A 19,329-nucleotide genomic window follows, 5' to 3' on the forward strand; every position below is an offset into this window, starting at 1 on the left:
AAATACGGATTCTAAGATTCTACAGTCAATAGGATAATTTACCTTTCAATTTAACATTTAACTGCTATGTTCCAGTGTTTTTGAGGAGGATTTGATGTTTCTATACAGCATGAGAAATGTAACTATCCAGTAAGATTATTATTATATGCATAAACTATTTCAGAGATATAGGTGCAAATATATATCTAAATATTTGACTGGCTTGCTGTGAGTATTTCTTACATGAGACTGTAGACTAGGAAAGCCAATGTCATGCAAGTATGTGATATGAAGTAATAAAGAATAAGTAATAAAGAATAAGAGTATAAATCACATATATCAGTATATATCAGAACTTTAGTTGACTTTTTGAAATTGATCTGCTGTCAGTGCAGCCATTGAACTATTTTTGCTAATTTATTTAAGTTATATTTGATGCATAAATGCCAGCTTTGCTGGATATAATTTCTAAACTACTTATGAACACTGATCTATGTGAAGTGTGGTAGAGTAGTCCTGCCCACAGGAGATATTATAGTAGTTGAAGTATGTCAAGTCATTTCAGTAAGCTTTGTGTCTTTAGCACCAGGAAAATGTACGTGTGCTTGTATGTGCTTAGTATTTTACTATCTGATGAGAAAGAAGAACCTGATGAAGATCTGCTGCCAAACCCCATTAGCCAGGGAGAATACTGTTTCATGTCTATGTCCTTCCTAGACTAAACTATCAGATTAAAGAGAACAAAGATGTTTTATGATTTCAGCAAATTCTGAACTTGGATTCAGAATTCCTTGGATTGGAATGCACCCATCAGATCAGGCTGTCCAGGCCCCATTCCAACCTGGTTTTGAATACCTCCAGGGATGGGGCATCCACAGCTTCTCTGGGCAGCTGTGCCAGTGATTCACCGCCTCACAACTTACCTGTATTCTCATCAATATACCTTGATTAAGAAAGATCATAGTGACAGTAAAAATCTGTCCACCAATAAAAGGTATTTTGAGAAGACGTTTAACTGCTTTTCTTAATGAATTTGTTGGTCTTGCATGGGTAAAGAAATGCTTCTGTGATCATCAACAGTGAATCCATCATGTGATCCTTAGGGACTCAAGGAGAAGACAGTCTAGAAATACACTCTTCTTATTTTTTATATCGGCTAAAACAACAGCTGAAAGCAAAAGTGATAGCTGTTTTCCTCTGTCTCAAAGATTCCATTTTGAGTGATGGATATTCATTTGGTCCAGACATCTGAAGCAGGTAGAATTCATTGTATTTTAATTACAGATTTTGTTAGGCTGACTTAATTTAAGTTGAACAGACCAAATAGGAACAGACCAAAAAATAAAAAATAAAAAAATCTGCTCTGTTTGCTGCTTCTGCATACAAAACTCATACATACATACATAAATATATGTGGGTTGATATTACTGTTGGAAGCACTGTTTAGAAGTTATTTGAATTATACAGAGAATGAAAAAAATACAAAGGATAGAAATCTGGTCCTTGTTTTTAATTATTATTATTATTATTATTATTATTATTATTATTAGCTATTAATATTTTGATACATGGTGAATATTTCATGCTCACTCGTATTTCTGAATTACTATGTCTACCTGCTACTCAGAATAGCATTCCATGTGCTTTCTTGACTAAATAGACTGCGTGAACCTCTCACAGATTAAATTTAGAATTTTCTGTATGTGGTTTTACAAATCCTTCACAGTAACTTATTCTTCAGAATGTAAAATTAAGGCTCAGAGACAGCATCAAAAATTGCTTACTCAGTAGAGACCCTGAATTTACAAAAAACTAATGGGTACTAATCATCTTTACACTACTGTTTTCTATATACTGCTTGAAATAAAAATAACATCATTATTATTACAAAAAAATTTAAAATGTAAGAAAGGAAAATTAAGAAATTGTAGTCCAACATTTGTATTTTACTGAAATAGCCACTGTGAGTGTATATGCAGGTTTATAGTTGTCATAGATGTAGCAGAAATAACACGATAATCTACTGAAATACATGCAGTGTGTTACATCAATAGTGTGTGTGTTCCATCAAGTGTTTTAAAATGATGCCTCGTAAGGAAGCAGCACTGTGTGTACACTGTGTACACATGTACAGGTACATTTTGGGATGCGTGAGACCCTTCAGAGGTTAGCACTTCAGATGTAATATATGGAATTCCAAGAATTGGAATACCAGTGAGAAACTTTTATATTAATACTCAGCTTAAAAAGACCAAAGATTCATTTTTTCCATTTTCCTTTCCTTCTACCTACTTTCTGCAGGGCAGAAGTGATTCTTCGGAGTCCAGAATTTTACGCAATAGCAACTGAAGCCAAATAGAGCAGCTGGGGAATTTGTCAGTTCTTATGGCTGACTGAAAAGAGACACGGGACAAGGCATCCCTATTCTTTCAGCTGCTTCCAGCTACTTTACATTTAAATTCTTCTTACAAGATGGTAGCAATCATTAGACAGATAAAACACTATCTGGGAAGCTCAGTAAAAAAGTAGGTAGGATTAAAAACCTGTATCTAACAAAATACATATCTGGTTGGATCTGCCCAAATTTGAGGAACTACTTCTGACACTCTGGTCAATGTGTTGTGCTTTCTCTTCCACTGTGCCAGAGAAGGTTCATCTCTAGAAATTAAATAATGCGTACATAACATGCTCAGAAATTGATGGTCAGATAGTTCAGGTTTATATTTTCTGTGGAAAACAATTTTGCTTTGAAAATCACATTAACTTTACCAAAAAAACGACCTCAAAGTAAGAAATCTCCATCTCATTCTAGTGTATTCAGCTAAATGGTAATGTGTCTGCATAAAATTATTTGAAAACAAAACTGTTCCAATGTTTTCCTGTTTTGTTTTTTGTTTTGTTTTGTTTTTGTTTTTATGTATGTATACAAGATACTGCCTTTTTAAATAAAGTTGCACAGTGAAGCAAGAGGGAGAAAAAGATCAAGCTGGATATCTTCAGTTCTGTAGATCTTGAATGGAAAGTGTCTGTTGTTTCATAATCAGCTTCTTTTAGATTTAGCACGTTTTATTCCCAGTGATTAATCCCCTACAGAATTATATTCAGGAAATGTTCAAACAATTTATTTCTACTGGGGAGGTTTAATTTTTGAAGTTTGAATGCTGTTTATTATTGAGGAAATGGTAGCATTCTTTCTCCAATGCACTCTTATTTGACTGTATTTTGTTTTAGCTAGAGGCACCTTATTTAGTAATTAAATTAAGCTTCAGTCTACTAGCTGACACAGACACAATAGGACACAAATGTACTTAGTTCTCCCTAGGTATATTTGCAAAGCTATATGCATACAATTTCTACCCACTGAAAAAGGATAAATTAATCTCTGTGCCACTGAATTGGTAAATGTAGGAGACTGCTGAAAGCAAATCGTTCAAATACATAAAACTATTTTGGTGTGGTCAATTGTGGTCAGTTATGTAGCTCACAAAACAACATTTTTTTTTCTTCTTTTTTTTTTCTTTTTTTTCTTTTTCTTTTGTGTGTATTGCAGGTAGCATAGTGTACCTTGGGATGATGGTGGGGGCATTCTTCTGGGGAGGCTTGGCAGACAAGGTGGGAAGGAGACAGTCACTCCTGATATGCATGTCTATCAATGGATTCTTTGCCTTCCTTTCATCATTTGTCCAGGGGTATGGCTTCTTCCTCTTCTGTCGTTTGTTTTCTGGATTTGGGTAAGCTCCTCTGTTTTTTTTTCACTTCTACAATTGTTTGTGTTAACAAAACTTTCCTGTTTACAAAAACTTCATTATTTAATGCAGGAACACAGTCTGTGTCAGGAGCAAGAGAATTAATCAGTGTGGCTATTACAATTCTAAATAAACCTGAAGGGATAGGATAATGATTTCAGAGGAAAGACATAATGTGAAAAAAGTAAAATTTTCTGTTCTTATTTTGCAACAGACTATTTTGTGAACTTGATGAACTTGCTTAAATGCTTTGTGTACCGAATTCTCTATGTACTGCCTGTTCAGTATGCTATATAATGCACTTCTCACAAATGTACTTCAGATTTCAGTAGTATCTGCAATGCATCTAAAGTCCTTGTGTGCATAATGTTTTTTATAACACCATTGCAGTCTGTCAAATTAATATGGAGATCCTGGAGCATGCTAAACTTTATTGTTCTTTCCAGAAGAAAAAAAAAAGTTTGTGGGTCTGCATTTCCTTTACTTTTAATTTAAATAATTTCTCAATTTTTGAAAATTCTTCAGACAGTGCTCACTGTCCATTAACTGTATAATTTTAAACTTACACAAGCTGAGATTGAGATCCCAAAGTATGTTAGTATAGGGTTTCCACCTTAATTGTACCTCCATTGCACTCTGAATAAAAAAATCCATTCTTTCAAAAATGTTAGAAAAGTAAAACAAAATCCCCTTCTGCTTTCCTACATTTTCCTTCTCATAGATCACTGAGAAAGATGAGAAAGATTCACGGCACTTCCCATTTTCTATTTTCTTTGAAGAAAATGTTTATATCCAAAAGAACCCTCTTCCTCTCCTTCAGTTCTATTTTATCCTAGATGTCAGCCACCATAAAAACCTTGAGATTTCTTGAATCTGTCCTTCACATCTTCAAGATGAAAGAGGTTCCTTTTTGTTCTATGAGAAAATAGTTTTTCCATCAGTTTCCATTTTTGGATCTCATCTTATTCAGAATGTTCATCTGCTCACTCTCTTTCAGAACGAAACTTACTTTTCACTTACCAGAGCTACTCAAGCTTGTATTTGCATCACATCTAGCTTTCATAGAATCATCATAATAAAATCTTGACAAAATAATAGAATGGCTTGGGTTGGAAGGGACCTCAAGGATTATCAAATTCCAATGCTTATGCCACAAACAGGGTTACTGGCAGCTAGATCAAATACTAGAACAAATTGCCCAGGGTCCCATCTCTCACCTTAAACATCTCCAAGGATGGAGCATCCAGAGTCTCTCTGGGCGCCTGTGCCAGTGCCTCACCACTCTCTCAGGGAAAAAACTTCCCCTTAACATCTAATCTAAATCTCCCTTCCTTTAGTTTAAAGTCATTCCCCCTTGTCCTACCACTATCTACCCTAATAAAAATTTGATTTCCCTCATGTTTATCAGTTCTCTTTAATATTGGAAGGCCACAATGAGGTCACCCTGCAGCCTTCTCACTTCCAGGCTGAACAGGCCTAGTTCCTTCAGACTGTCTTCTTAGGAGAGGTGCTCCAGTCCTTGGATCATCCTCAAGGCCCACATTGGGACCTTCTCCAACAGCTCCACTTCCCTCCTGTGCTGGGGGCTCTCGACTTGTATGCAGTACTCCAGATGGGGCCTCATAAGGACAGAGTAGAGGGGGAATCACCTTCCTCTCCCTGCTGGCCACTCCTCTTTGAATGCAGCTCAAGATAACATTGGCCTTCCAAACTACTAGCGCACACTGCTTCCTTTTGTTGAGTTGTTCATCTACCAGGACTCCTAAGTCCTTCTCAGCAGAGCTACTGTCAAGTTCTTCTCTCAGTTACTGTATGTATTTAGGATTACGCAAACCTAAGTACAAAACCTTGTACATTGCTTTCTTGAACCATGTTATCTTTCCCTCTATTTATCTTTTTTTTTTTTTTTTTAATTCACCTTTGGATATGATCTTACATTGAGAGGAGCTGTAATAGCAACAGACACATCACATGTCAAGCACCACAAGTTATGGGAGAAGCTGGAATGTTCCCGCTGCAGGGATAAAAAAGTAAAATCTTTCCACTATAGACAGAAGGGCATAAATACACTCACTGCTAGAGCACACATCTTGTAGTTCTTTGTTTCCAGATACTTGGCATCAATCACTGCATAAGAACACAAGATCTTTTCTGTATCACTCACTGAAGAACTTCCAGGTGTTTTTGCCAGCTTTTATGCCATATCTTCTTGTAGCACAGTATGAATTTACTTATAGTGTCTGAATGAAACCTTGAGAGTTTATTACATTCTTCACTACAATCCACATCTTGCTTGCATGGGAAGAAAGCTTCTCAGTTGAACAGGAATATGAATTCAACTTTAATTCTCTTAGTAACCTCTTCTCATTTCCAGAGGTCCTGCCTTTGGAACGTAGATGTCAATTCCCCTTTCCTAATGAAGGACATTAAATATATATCACTATTCTCAACAGAAAGGGCTTTGTTCCAGCCATGTATTAAATAACCCAAATATGAAATATGGATAACTTATGTTTTAGAAGCAAAAGAATATTGCTTCACAGACTGGGCAAAAAGCTTTATGAAGGGTCAGAGAGTTACCTGGGAAATTTCTGATAATTTAAAGTCAATGAAATATTAAGAAGTATTGATGAGTTATAAAATTTATTAGGTACATCAAGTTTAAACTGTTATCTCATCTTCTAGAAAATATAAAAAATACATGAGGAATTATGATCAATAATAACAGTATCTGACAGAAGATTTTATTTATGGAAAACACTGAGAAACTGACTTTTCTCAGATTCTCTTGCAGTTGATACATTTATAAAAGTGAACTGTTGAGGGGAAAAAAACAAAACAATACCTTTCTGACCATGATTTTGCATCTTGAAGATCTTGCATTGCCAAAAACTGAATGGCGTGGAATAAAAACAGTATAAATTATACTGAGTACTGCTGGGTAAAAAGCAATGAAGGATATGAAAGTCTGAAAAGTGAACTCAAGCTAATGAAAAGAATGAAGTGCTGAATAGCCTACAAAATCATTTCCTTTTACAAAAAATAAATTATATATATATACATATATATATAAAATAACTGTGATCCCTCCATTGATTAATCCAAAATCCATACTCAAAAGGAAATTGAATCCCAAAGACAGATAAAGCTCTAGGAGTCCTTTAGACATGATTTCCTACTAAAAAGGTTTATCCAGTAGTAGAACATGACTTATAATATCGCTGCTAACTTGAATGGAGGAGGATTTCTTGCCTATTCAACTCTGCCACTAGGAAACATTAATCTCAGTCGGAGAATTTTATCTAACCTCTGTTATAGAAAGTTGGATTTTTTTCATTTAGTTTCTAGCTTAGTGCTTTTGATACTTTTGGATAATTTTAGACGCAGTTTTTCTAATTCCAACACCTCAGTTCAAAATAAAGTTCTTAAAAATGCTCTATTTTTTTAAACTGGCCCATGCTAGGGTTGCCTTGAAGTAAACAAAGGTGATAGAATTTGGGAAAATGTATCATGCTTATCCACACAAATATTGCTTCTAAAAGTAATCAAAGTTTTCATGGAGTATAAAGGTAACTGAAATAAATATGTATTCTGAGACTGACTACAGTTTAGAAATTATTCAGACAACCCTAAATTGATTCTGTTTCATAAAGGAAATATGAGAATTTAAACAAATGTGTCTTAATTTACAGACTAAACATTATGTCCAGACTACAGAGATTTCTTTTAAATTGTCAAAACCACAAGTTTCACTGAATCTCTCCTGAAGATCCACAGAAATATTAGGAAACATGGCTTAGATATGGTCAACTTATGCAACTAAAAATCCATCCCTGCCTGAGTATAAGAGTTTTTCTCACTCTGAACTATTACGTAGTATTTATTTTCCAAAAAATGTTAGACACCCTTTCAGACTTCTTTTTTAGCTACTCCTCAGAAAACATCTCTGCAAAGCTACCTGCAGTACTCTTTCCACATTATCAGCATCTAGCACAAAGTACTGGTGTCACGGTAATAATATTAAACTCACTGTTTAGAACAGATCGTAATCAAATCCTTCACACCTTTGTGGGGGACAATGGTTACAAAAAATACAGAACTGTGGGATGAGGCTTATTTTAAATAACATGTTGGAGATGACTGGCCATGTAAATCCAGCCAAATGGCTATTTACCACTATTTTTGTTCATTACATACAGAGGCAAGAAATTCTTATACTTTTCTATATTTCCATATTCTGAATGATGAGGACAGGAAGGACAGGTCTATACACACAAGATCTTCAAAGAATTTCTAGTAGATTCACGGGCCATGTGAACACCACGCAGTTGCACAGCACAACTACACAAGCTGTTGCCTTCAAGAACCTCAGATCTCAACGAACAGGCTCCTTCTGTGTGTCATCAGTGTTCATTATTATGTTGTAGCTATCTTTTGTATCTTCATGCTCATTTGCTCTATTTCTTTCTCACGTCTTCTACCCTGTTACAATCCTTCTGCCTCTAATTTCTCTATAATCTCCAGCTGCCTCCCACCCGTGGCTATCAGAAGGTGTACTCTGAAAGCTAATGAACAGTTCCGCAGTTTACTGGCTTCAGAGTTGATAGTGTATGCCAAAAGAGCTGATATGTTTCTCAGACAAGCCAAGAAAGAAGTTGGCCAGGTCTGAGCTTTTCAAATAGATTTGGTTCCAAGCCTTTCTTCTTCAGACGTGGGTAAAGGTTGAATAATATAAACCTGACCAAGCATGTAGAAAAGTGGCTTGTTGTGTGAGGAGAAGATTGTGATGGGAAAGGAAATTTATACAAAAGGAAGAGAAATGCTGGAAAATTGACACACATAAGCAAGGTAGAGAGCCTATACAACATATAATCCTAAAGAGAAAGCAGAAATTTGAAAGGAGGAATGAAAAAGAGAGAGAATCAGGTTTGTGAAAGATCAAGACTTCATAAACTCATAGAAAATCCCAGGTTGGAAGAGTCTTTGAAAAGAAGGGTCTTTGAATGATCATTACATCCAACCTTCCACTGGGAAAGAGAGACTAGATGATATGACTATGACTGGACAAGTACCCTGTCCAACCACATTTTGAAAGTCTCCGTTGAAAGGAATTCTATCACACCAGTAGGGAAATCGTGCCATTTGTTTCATTGTAAAAAATGTCTTTTTTACATAATGGTAAAACCTTTCCCAGGTTTTCCAGCTTGTACTCATCGCCCCTTGTGTTCTCCAAGTGAAGGGAGTGACTCCTTTCTTTTATTACCCACTGTTCAATTGTGGAAATACTGTGATAAGGTCATGCCTGGACCTGTTCTTCTCCAGAGTGAAATAACTGCTTCATCCTTTCTTCATAGAGCTGATTCTCCAGGTCTTTGGTCATCTTTATAGCTCTCCTGTTGCCACTCTCCAGACAGTCTATGTCTGGGGACCAGAACTTCAGTTGTGGCCTGTGGTATGATCACATCTCTATCTCTGCTAGTAATGCCTCTGTGGATGTGGAAATGATTTTGTGCTTATCAATGCTGGCAGCTTATCTGACATATCTAGCTGATCAGGTACTGCAAGAAAACTCTTTCTAATTATATGGTTGTATTTGACATCAAATTTCTCTTAACTCTTTTTACTGTTGTTGAAAAAATCGAGTAATTAATTATTTACTTATCAGTTTCCATCAGAACTGACAGTATTTAAGAGATCTGTAAATAATCACGTGAAACTATCTCAGAGACTCTTGCTATTATTACAGTATGGATCATATGTGTACCTGGAAGACATCTCTAGTATACGTAGTATACTCTGTGAAATGATCAACAGTCTGTGATCTACATCACACTGCTTTTTTATAGGGCATTATCCATCAGTTCACAAGGTGAATGAGTTGATCTGGATGCTTGTTCTCACATATTTTACTGATCTAACGGATGTTCTAGGAGGAAAACAAAAAGATGTTTTTAATTGAATTTGTGCAAGTGGGAGTATAAAAATCTATTAAGTGCGAGTGGAGAAATGAAGGTGATAGGCTGCTTCCAAGTATTGGAAGCAGAATAGCAAGTGTGTTTTGATCTCGTGGACTTAGTATGTCATCAGTAATAAGGTGAAAACTTGCAAAATACCAACATACACAGAAACAGTCTTTGAGCCTGAATCTTCTCCAGATTTGGAAGTGAAGAAGCCAAGATATTTCAGGAGAAGAACACCATCCTGCTTGTGCATTTAGTATTTTGTAAGGGTTTTGTTGTTGTTGTTTTCCTAATTATCTCTATTCCTATGTGCCTATATTGCCTCTATTCAAAGAGGCATTTCAAGCCTCTTTGGCTAATGAATCTGCAAATAAAAAAAGGCTCCCTGAAGCCAGAGGCTCCTGAATGCCTTGCCTAAATGTTGTTTTCATTTATTCTAGCTCTCACACTGAGCAGTTTCCAAAATCTGTTGTGACAAATCACAGCTATGAAGATAGGTTAGCAGACATTTATCACCTTTGCTTGTGACAACAAAAAATGCAAATGTACCTTAGTTTATTATTTATTTCACTAAATTCTGCTCTCCTGTGGTATGTCATTTAAATCCCATTTTGATTGCCTCCTCCTCATGATTTCACAGAAAACCACAAACAGAAAGCATTCAGAAATAACACTATAAAGGCATGGCTTTCAATTTGGATGGTTTTTTCTGATATCAGGAATTGAATTAGTTTCTTATTCATATATTGTCACTTTCCCCTGGATAACTGTTCTTTGAAATGAAAAAACAACTAACTAAGTAAAACATACAAACAAACAAACAAAAAAAGAAAGAACCCCACCCTGGTCAAAATGGATCCTCCTTGGATGCTGAGGAAGGAATACTGTGGGAATGCAATTCAGTGCTACGACTGAGCCCTGAACAGTAAGAGGTTATTAATGTAATCCACTTAAGCCTTGGGAAAAGGAGAGCCCACATGCCCTAGAATAACACTGAGGGCAGGGAGTACCCAGTTACAGCAAAATGAGCCACAGTCCTTTTCTTCACCATGTTGCTTCTACCATTCCTCTTCCCAAGCTTCCAGGATATCCTCCTAGGGCACTCTTCCTTACAAGGGAGGACAATACCCTGCCAAAACAATTTAAGTGTTCTAACCATGAAAATAATATGAGATACTGCATACCTCTTTGTAGAACTTGCAGAATGTTAGACTAACAGGCCCAGCAATGGTACATTAATTGTAAAGGTAAGAGTTGATTGGCAGTACTTTGTCAAAAGCTACCCAGAAAGAAGTGATAGAATAGCATGTAACTGCTCAATGCAGTATTTCATTGCTATACCAGAAGGTATCTTAAAGTAGACAGCATTGACATGAAACTGATTTTTATTAGGACTGAAATTCCATTTCTGTATTCATATGTTCCTTTCTAATATTTGTTTTAATCTGTTATAAGATCCTTGGTTTTACTCCCAGTTTACCTATCATCAAAATGACAGCATAAATACACATTTATCTTTAAAAGTTGAGATCAAAAATTGAACAATGCAAGACTTTGCTTCTTCTAAGGATGTGAACTGTTATGTAAGTGTATCTCTTCCAACTTCATAGATATTTACTTCAGCAGGAAATTATAGCTTACACAAGCTTGTGCTGTGTAATGAAGAGGTAAAAACAGTAAAAGGTTACCTGGAACTTGGTACATATTTAAATTACACAAGTTTTGCAAAACCACATTGAGATCCCTTTTTTCCCAGCTGACCTTTAGATGCTGTTTATTTTTACTGTATTAAAAACTGTGAATATGATATGAATGCATTGACTTTTCCATTACAGAAATTATGTAGACAGCAAGCACAGGCTTAGCAAATTACATCTTTTTAAATAGGAATGGAATAAAATGTACTAGTAATATAGTTCTCATTTAGTCACTTCCTGGTTGCCTAAATCAGAAGACTGAAGACCTAGAGAAATACCTATGATCCTCTGGGAAAATTACTAACAATTTCAGTAAAACGGAGCATGTTTTGACGCTCAAAAATAGATGGCCACAATTGCAGCATTTGTGTGAAAGTTAGCACTTTGTGCTGGTTTCTGTTCCAAAGGCCAGCACATTGGCAATCCATTTGAATCACTGAACATACTGAAGTGTATATGCAGTTTTCAAGGAAATCTTTGACAAAAGTTGCACCCAAGGTGGTGAAAGCATATTGTTCTCCAGTACATGGTGCAATTAAAAAAAAAAATACAACCTTGCTAGAAATCTGCTTGTAGTTTAGGTTCTAAATGACACTAACCGTGGCCTAGCTCTCACTATAACTGGCTGTTACTTTCTCCCTAAACACATGGTATGTATCTCCTTCTAGGATTGGTGGAGCTGTGCCAACAGTCTTCTCCTATTTTTCGGAAGTGCTTGCTCGGGAGAAACGAGGAGAACACCTGAGTTGGCTCTGTATGTTTTGGATGATTGGCGGTATCTATGCTTCTGCAATGGCTTGGGCAATCATTCCTCATTATGGTAAGGCAAACATCTCCTTGTAAGTTCTCTCTCTCCTAATTAAATAGTAAAGCTTTTAAAGTATAACTTAAACATGTCAGTTCTCAAAATAATTATTCTGCCGTTTAAAAAAAAAAAATCTTTATTTTGGGGGAAGTGAGGAGAATAGATCATACGCTAAATAACAATACCTTACAGAGTAAAAATTAGCAAATATCCATGCTTAGTCAGATTCTTTAGATTTCTGGAAATTTGGACAAATAGAAAGGTAGTCAGTCTTACCATTGAAACTGGAGAAAACAGCTGATATGGAGACTTGCTTCAGAGAAAATATCTTTTGAAATGTTGGGTGTCAAATTTCTGTTAGATTTTGTACATTGTTTGTTTGGAACACATAGAATCTCAATTACTCTCCCTTAAGAAAGAAGAATTAAGAATGTCTTAATGTTTGTGGCAGTAGTTGTGAATGTAAAGCTGTGCTGAATGTTTTTAGTACAGCTATACAGTGATGTACAAATAAGAGAAATCAAATAGAGTGCACTTACATATGGTCGGGGTAAGTGAGGGGAAATATGACAGAAGTCTTCCTGTAGCTGAAATTATATGAACATGCAGTGTAAACTACTTTGTGAAAGGCCTCTTTACTACTGTGACATAATTAAACATTAAGTGGAGGTAGAGGATCTACTCAGTCTCCTGCTTCTGCATTTTAGAGGCACTAAATTCCTATAGGTCTTAAGGGCTTTTGGGAATTCTCAGTGGTTTTTAAAAATTAGGCTCTGTAAGCACTTCTTGCTGGCATTCTTCAAGACAAGTAGAGCAACTCTGTGAGCTAGGTAGCATGCAGAGCAGTTTTCTTAAGCCAGGAAATGACATTTATCAAAATTTATTGTGCAGGGGAGGAAAAAATTTAGGAGATTTGCCCAGAGTGATTGGAACATTTACCAGACACTAGGGCCCAGAAATAAATTATAACCATGCAGACCAATCAAATACGTAGACTCTTGCACTAAAATTAATTTTAGACTGTACATGCAGCCAGAATCTCTCTCTTTAACCTTGGCTTTTGGCTTTGGATTGCTGAAATCAGAGAAGAATCTTTGCTGGCAAGACACAGTGCTTATATATAAAGTTTTCTGGTGTTTTTTTTTTTTTTTTTTTTTTTTTCAATTAGTAAATTGCTCTCAGTACTTTTTTTTTTTTTTTTAAAATGTGTTTTTATTTCCCTTACCTTTCAGAGAAAAATACAAACACTGGTTTAAATAGACTGCCTGATTTCACTGTAGATTTCATGACTTGATAACCTTCACTGAAATGCTTTTAAAAATGTTACAGAGCAGTGTATCTCAATGAATAATAATGCACATCCCTATATTACAGTAGTGACAGGAAAAGGAGGGAATTATTTTTTTCTTTCTATAGCAGTAGAAAAACACCAATAACAAAAAGCCATGCAGCTTTTTTTCAGTTTTGTGTATGGTAGACTTCTGCAAAAGTACATAGGAAAATCACTAAAGACAGAAGAATGCAAAAACCATTTTTAAAAGACAGTGTTCTTCAGCTATAGCCATGCAAATTACTCTCTTTGCAGTATAGTAAGCAAAGTCATAAGAGCCAAAGAGAGGGCTAATAAGGAAGCTGCAGGCAGCAGGTGCAATTCTTTCTCATAGCAAAACAAGTAGGTTTATACACCTTTTGGGGAATTTAAGCAAAGTATGCTTGTGAGTTTGGATGATGTCTTTCAATTGTCTTTATTGTAAATTAGACTATCTAGTCAAGTTCAAAGCCTTTGTTTTACTTCCTGAAACAAGCGTGGAGCTATTCTGCTGAGTATCAGATTGAAGATGCTTCATTGTGATCAAGATGTGCTGAGCTCATAGGCACTGCAGAGTACACCCAGGTCAAATATTGCTCTGACACTGGGGGGGGGAGTGTTCACACAGTGCTGTATCCTACAAACAGTCCTGGTCAGGTTAATGCTGTCTCCAACCTCCACATCATTTGTATCACTTGAATGCATGAGGACTCCTGTAGGGCAACTTTCTTTTAGGATTTCTGTGTGGTCTCCATTGAATTGTTTTGATAGAATTAGGCAAAGATGGATCTTCTTCTTCAAATTGACTTCAGTCCTTCTCATTAATCACATCTCCACTGACCAGTAAGCAAAACGTAATTATAAGCAAAGCATTCAACCACTTCTAAGGCCTATTTGTATAGCGTATAGAAATTTCTGAGCTCTCTGATTCTCATCTGCGAGATAAATACTGTTCATTTTTCCTATCTGAACACTGAAATTGCTCAAAGGCAGGGCATGAAGTTGCAACTATTGAAAAGCAACAAACTGCCATTGAACATAGTAAAATTATTCTAAAATGGACAGAAAAATAGCAAACCAGCAGCACTGAGTCATCTTCTGGGTATATTTTTTTTTTCTCAGTCTTACATAAGACACTTTAAAAGGTCCTGGATTCACAGCTGATATATATTATCTACCTCCAAAACAATAATGAACCTATACCACTTCAGCTGTTCAAGATTTAGCTCTATCTTTTCCTGATAAAATGAAAATAAGTAACCATTTATTTGTTTTTGTTCAAGCAGCACAGGCATGTCTGAAACAAGGGGACATTTTAAAACTGAGACATTCTAAAATATAGGGAAGCTAATAATTGCCTTGGCATCAGTGTGTTGTTAAGAGAGGAATCAGGGTGACATAGTGCTGCAGTGACCGCATGCTGAAAGATTTCATCTGGAAGGCAAGCAAGTTCCAGAGATTCTTTAAGTCTAGATGTTGGCTTCGGTTTTAAATTTGAAAATGGATGCAGATTTGTTCAGAGTTCCTTACAGAGGAGTTGAGGTCATGGAGAATCTATTAGAAGAAACATCTGCAGACAAATGCTTCTAATTGCAGTCAATTAACAAAGTCCCAGACCAGGCTGCTGTGAATAAATGACTTCATGCAACACTTCAGTCAGGCTCGATAGGAAGGATAATTACCATTTTATAAACCATTTTGCAAGTGCAACTTTAAATTTAGCATAATATTTCAAGGTGGATTACTTCAAAGACTGTCAAATGCATCAAATGTGTATCACAGTATTCTTTAAAAAATTCATTTTTCAAACAGTGAAAAATCTTAACAGTAAGAAATTACATTTCAGTATAAAATCTTGATAGTGATATATTACCTTTTCATTACACTAGATTTATGTCTTTCTTCAAGGATAGGAATAAAAAGAACTTACCCTCACCCAACTTTTTTAGCCATTTTACCCCTTTATTTTGAAAAGATGCAAAGTTTTCGATTATACAAGATATTGCCTTCTATACACTGTGTTATTTTTATAAAGAGCCTAGAATCTTATGGTTCCAGATCTCAAAACTAAAAATGAAGGGCCGCTAGTTAAAGATTTCCATTTATTAATACTTTCTATTTTGGTAGTCTGTGTAATTTTTGGTTTTGCATGTATCAAGTATTCAATTGTTTTCAGACAGCAGAAATATTCCCTAGAATCTTTTTGCTTAACAACAAACAGATATTAACCTCACTGATTTACCAATCCTATTGATCTTATAAAAAGTTGAATATGAGATGTAAAAGAAGTTAGACTGCTAAGGAGGAGAAGTGAAGATGACAGGGAGTCTGATCAGGATGGTGCAGATATCGAGTCTTCTGCATGTAAACTGCAGTTGAACCTCAAGCTCTAGAGTAAAGAACTGTGTACAGCAACTGAAAGGCAGAGTCGTGGATAAAATGATTTTGCACATTCCTTTTTTATACCACTTTCAAAGTAACGACAATCTTATTTGCCTTTTTAAAGATCAATAAAGCTAATCAAAAGTTTGTTATGTTTTTAGTCACATTTCTAAGTTATGGGATGGGGTCTTTATCACTATTAATTATTATTAGTCACTTGGTTGTATTTTGCAACTTAATGAGAATTTCTGCAACCAGTTAGCTATGAACTAAACTTGCAAACATACTCATGTTAGAGCAATAGTGTTCACCACAATTTGTAACTTCATCTCCTTAGTGTAGACAACATAGTGTAGTGGGATTATGCTACAGACTAAGATTCTCAGTGCAAAAGTCAGATGTAAGTACTTAGACCAAGCATTTTATTTAAGCTGGTGCCTAAATTACGTCATAGATCATCAACTGAACTATTCATTTTTCATCAGCAGAGACTTTTTTTCCACTTACTGAGGACCAGCCACTTCTGTTTGTAAAAGACAGCATTCTATAGAACCACTCAAGGAACAATAATTTAGAAGAGAAATAAGTGAAATAAGTAATCTTATAAACAAGTATTTAATTTCAGAACATGAGATTTCTTGTCAAACTCTAACATTTCTTTCTACATATAAGCAGGAAAATATTAATATGTTCATTTTTCTAGAAAATGTTTTCATTGCATTTGTAAATAACTGGTAAGTTGTCTTGTGACTGAAATGGCTAGAAATCATATTCCTACATATTTCCTTCATCAGAAATCTTTTAAATTAAGAAAGCTATTTCTTAAAGTTTTGCAGAATGCCTAATAAATAAAAATTAATATATATTACAGATATACAATCAATGAAACTACAGTAAGTGTATATATAACTACTTACGGATTTTTTTAATTGCTTTTTTTACAGTTACATGGAGCTTAAAAATGCAGACATAGAAGTGTCTGAACTATAGACTCAAAACTAAGGTTTGCAGAACATTGTATTTAGGAGACAAAGCATGACTTCTATTTCAAAAAGGCTTTATAAACTCAAAGACAGGTGCAGTGCAGCATTAATATCTACTATCAAAGACTGTTAGAGGATCTCCACCACCAGGGGCTTGCATGGGCACGTAAGACCGCTGCCTAAAAAGGTTACATACACATTGAACTCTCCATCCCCATGGCTGTACTGATTCTGAGAAGTCTTTTCACGGGCACAGGGATTCCTAAATAGCCTTCATTTCTGTGTGCAATTGCGATGACAGTGCAGAAATCAGTTTTGTTTTGTGTAAATGGTTTGTTAGGTGGCCTGAATTTCTATTTCTATTTCTATTCTATTTCTGGCATTTCTATTGGTAGGACGTTATAGTTGAGTTGAAGCAGATCAATTTGCCTGAAAAAAAAAACTTTATTGGTTATCAAAAAGATCTTATTATCACCTTTTTGGTAGATGTCTCTAGAGTAGTTTCTGTAGTACTTCCTGTTGCCATGTTTGCTTTGTTCTTGTGTCATCCACTTGGAGATTAAAAAGGTAAACACACTTTCAAAACTGCAGTAAACCTCCCTTACATATGAAACAGTGAATGATACTGTAATAAAACAGGAATGGATATAAGTGAGTTGGATGGAGCTGCAATGCAGATGTGGAGATGGAGGTCTAAAGGCACAGTATATAAAGGCACAGAGCATGCTCAGCACCAGGCACTGTTAATGGAGAAGTTAATCTCGATTTGCAGCAGACTAAACTGAGGACACAATGTACTAAAATTAGTTAATGGCAATTAAGGAAAAAGACAAACTTTTAGCTCCCTTTTTCTGTCTTTCTGTTGGAATTAAAAGTTCCTTAATAAAAACTGACTGCAACAATACTGGGATAAGAGATCATATTCTAGTGTTGTGCAGTATTCATAGGGCATGGTGAATCCCCAAGAAGCAATAGAAGGAAAAGGGTATTAGTGGCCATCCATCCTGCAGTTCTGATGAGCAGATCTGGATCCTTCTGAGAGGCAGCAGCTATAAGGGATTTCACTTGCAGAGATTTCAGTCTAGTCTGTTTAGGGGAGACAAGTGTCTTGAAATGAAGAAAAGAGTTTGCAGTCTTCTGTAGTGACGAATGCCATGAAACAGTAGTTACTATTACATGATACATACTTTAGATAATGTAATAAAAAGCAGATTTTTCTGTCATTCAGCGTTTATTTTTGTGGAAATTGGAAAGTTATTGGTGGGCTGTTTTACAAAGACCAGAAGCCAGATTTTTTGCCGACCATATATATGTGTGTTTATTTATTTATTTATTTATTTTTCTTTTTTCCAGAAGTAATCCATCTCAAATTATCTTTTGTATTCTTTTCTAATTATGAGTTTACTGCTACACATGAATACAAAAAAATTCTTGATTACTATGAAAAAGTTTGACTCTTAATTTCATTATTAATTGCCTGTACAATAGCTGTTATTTACCATATTGAGATTGCACAGAAATTAATATCTGTAACACAAGCTTAGTTAGAATTTGTCTGGTCAAATATATACAATTCAAAGTGTCAAAGCTGATGGGGATGCAGTAAACAAATGGCTATTACTTAAATGATATTGATGTTTTTGAGATATTTTGTATAGCACTTTGAAATTCCAAAATGTACATCAGAGGTGGGTCTGAGCACCAGACAAAAAGCTCAATTTCTTTCACGCCTATTTTATTAGCTATTCCCACCATTTCATCAGCAGCAAAGTTCAAAAAAGCTTATAAATGTTTTATAAATCATCATTTTGTCTTTGGCAAAGGATCACCGAGTTTCTTCTTCCGTCTTTTCTTTGCTGTAGTCCCTAGAGGTGAATTTGATAATCTCCTGCTGTGCACCCATCCAATCAAAAATACGGGATGCCCTTACATGATTTATAACAAAAAGAGCCATGCTCGACTGATCTCATATTGCTGCATCACTGCAGTGTCTATACTCTAAAGAACTAAGGGGGAAAAAATTCTTTTGTGTCTACGGAGATGATTTACTGTGGTTGCTTGTACGTCAACATCTGATCAACATAAACTGAAAATTTGGGAGAACAGTTACGTTTGTTCAAAATTGGAACATCTTGAAATAGGATACCATCACTAATTTAGATAAGCACAAGGGCCATCGATGATGTCTTTTCTAATCTTGCTGAAAGAAAAAAGAGAAAGGCATGATTAGCTGCAAAGGAAAAAGGAATAAATAGCTCATGGATGATAAGACAGAAAGTAATGAGCTGAACTTTTAGTCAAGGAGAGGAAGTATGGAAAGGAAGAGCCACTTCCTAATAATCTGTTAGATAAATATTCCTGAATAAAACTCCTGTGGAAGTAGTAAAATCAGAGTCACTAAACATCTTTATAAAAGATCAGCTAAATATATTTTGAGAATAGCATAGGGGCAGTCACTGCTTCTTTCT

At 35.5% G+C, this 19,329-nt stretch overlaps 2 protein-coding genes and 1 long non-coding RNA gene across 3 annotated transcripts in view; 2 read left to right on the forward strand and 1 right to left on the reverse strand.

Moving 5' to 3' along the window:
* Nucleotides 1-19,329, reverse strand: part of LOC128074677 (uncharacterized) — a 406,066-nt gene that overhangs the window by 109,064 nt on the left and 277,673 nt on the right. The gene's annotated exons all lie outside the window — the stretch shown is intronic.
* The window catches only part of SV2C (synaptic vesicle glycoprotein 2C), a 98,830-nt gene that overhangs the window by 40,318 nt on the left and 39,183 nt on the right, over nt 1-19,329 (forward strand). Inside the window, exons 3-4 of the mRNA XM_052670719.1 lie at nt 3,530-3,710; nt 12,051-12,202. Coding sequence (XP_052526679.1) covers nt 3,530-3,710; nt 12,051-12,202 — 333 coding nt within the window. The remainder of the gene's footprint in view (nt 1-3,529; nt 3,711-12,050; nt 12,203-19,329) is intronic.
* IQGAP2 (IQ motif containing GTPase activating protein 2) overlaps nt 1-19,329 on the forward strand; it is a 228,026-nt gene that overhangs the window by 35,371 nt on the left and 173,326 nt on the right. The gene's annotated exons all lie outside the window — the stretch shown is intronic.

Source organism: Tympanuchus pallidicinctus, unplaced genomic scaffold (assembly GCF_026119805.1).
Source record: "Tympanuchus pallidicinctus isolate F22 unplaced genomic scaffold, pur_lepc_1.0 scaffold9, whole genome shotgun sequence".
In the NCBI taxonomy this organism is placed as follows: Eukaryota; Metazoa; Chordata; class Aves; order Galliformes; family Phasianidae; genus Tympanuchus; species Tympanuchus pallidicinctus.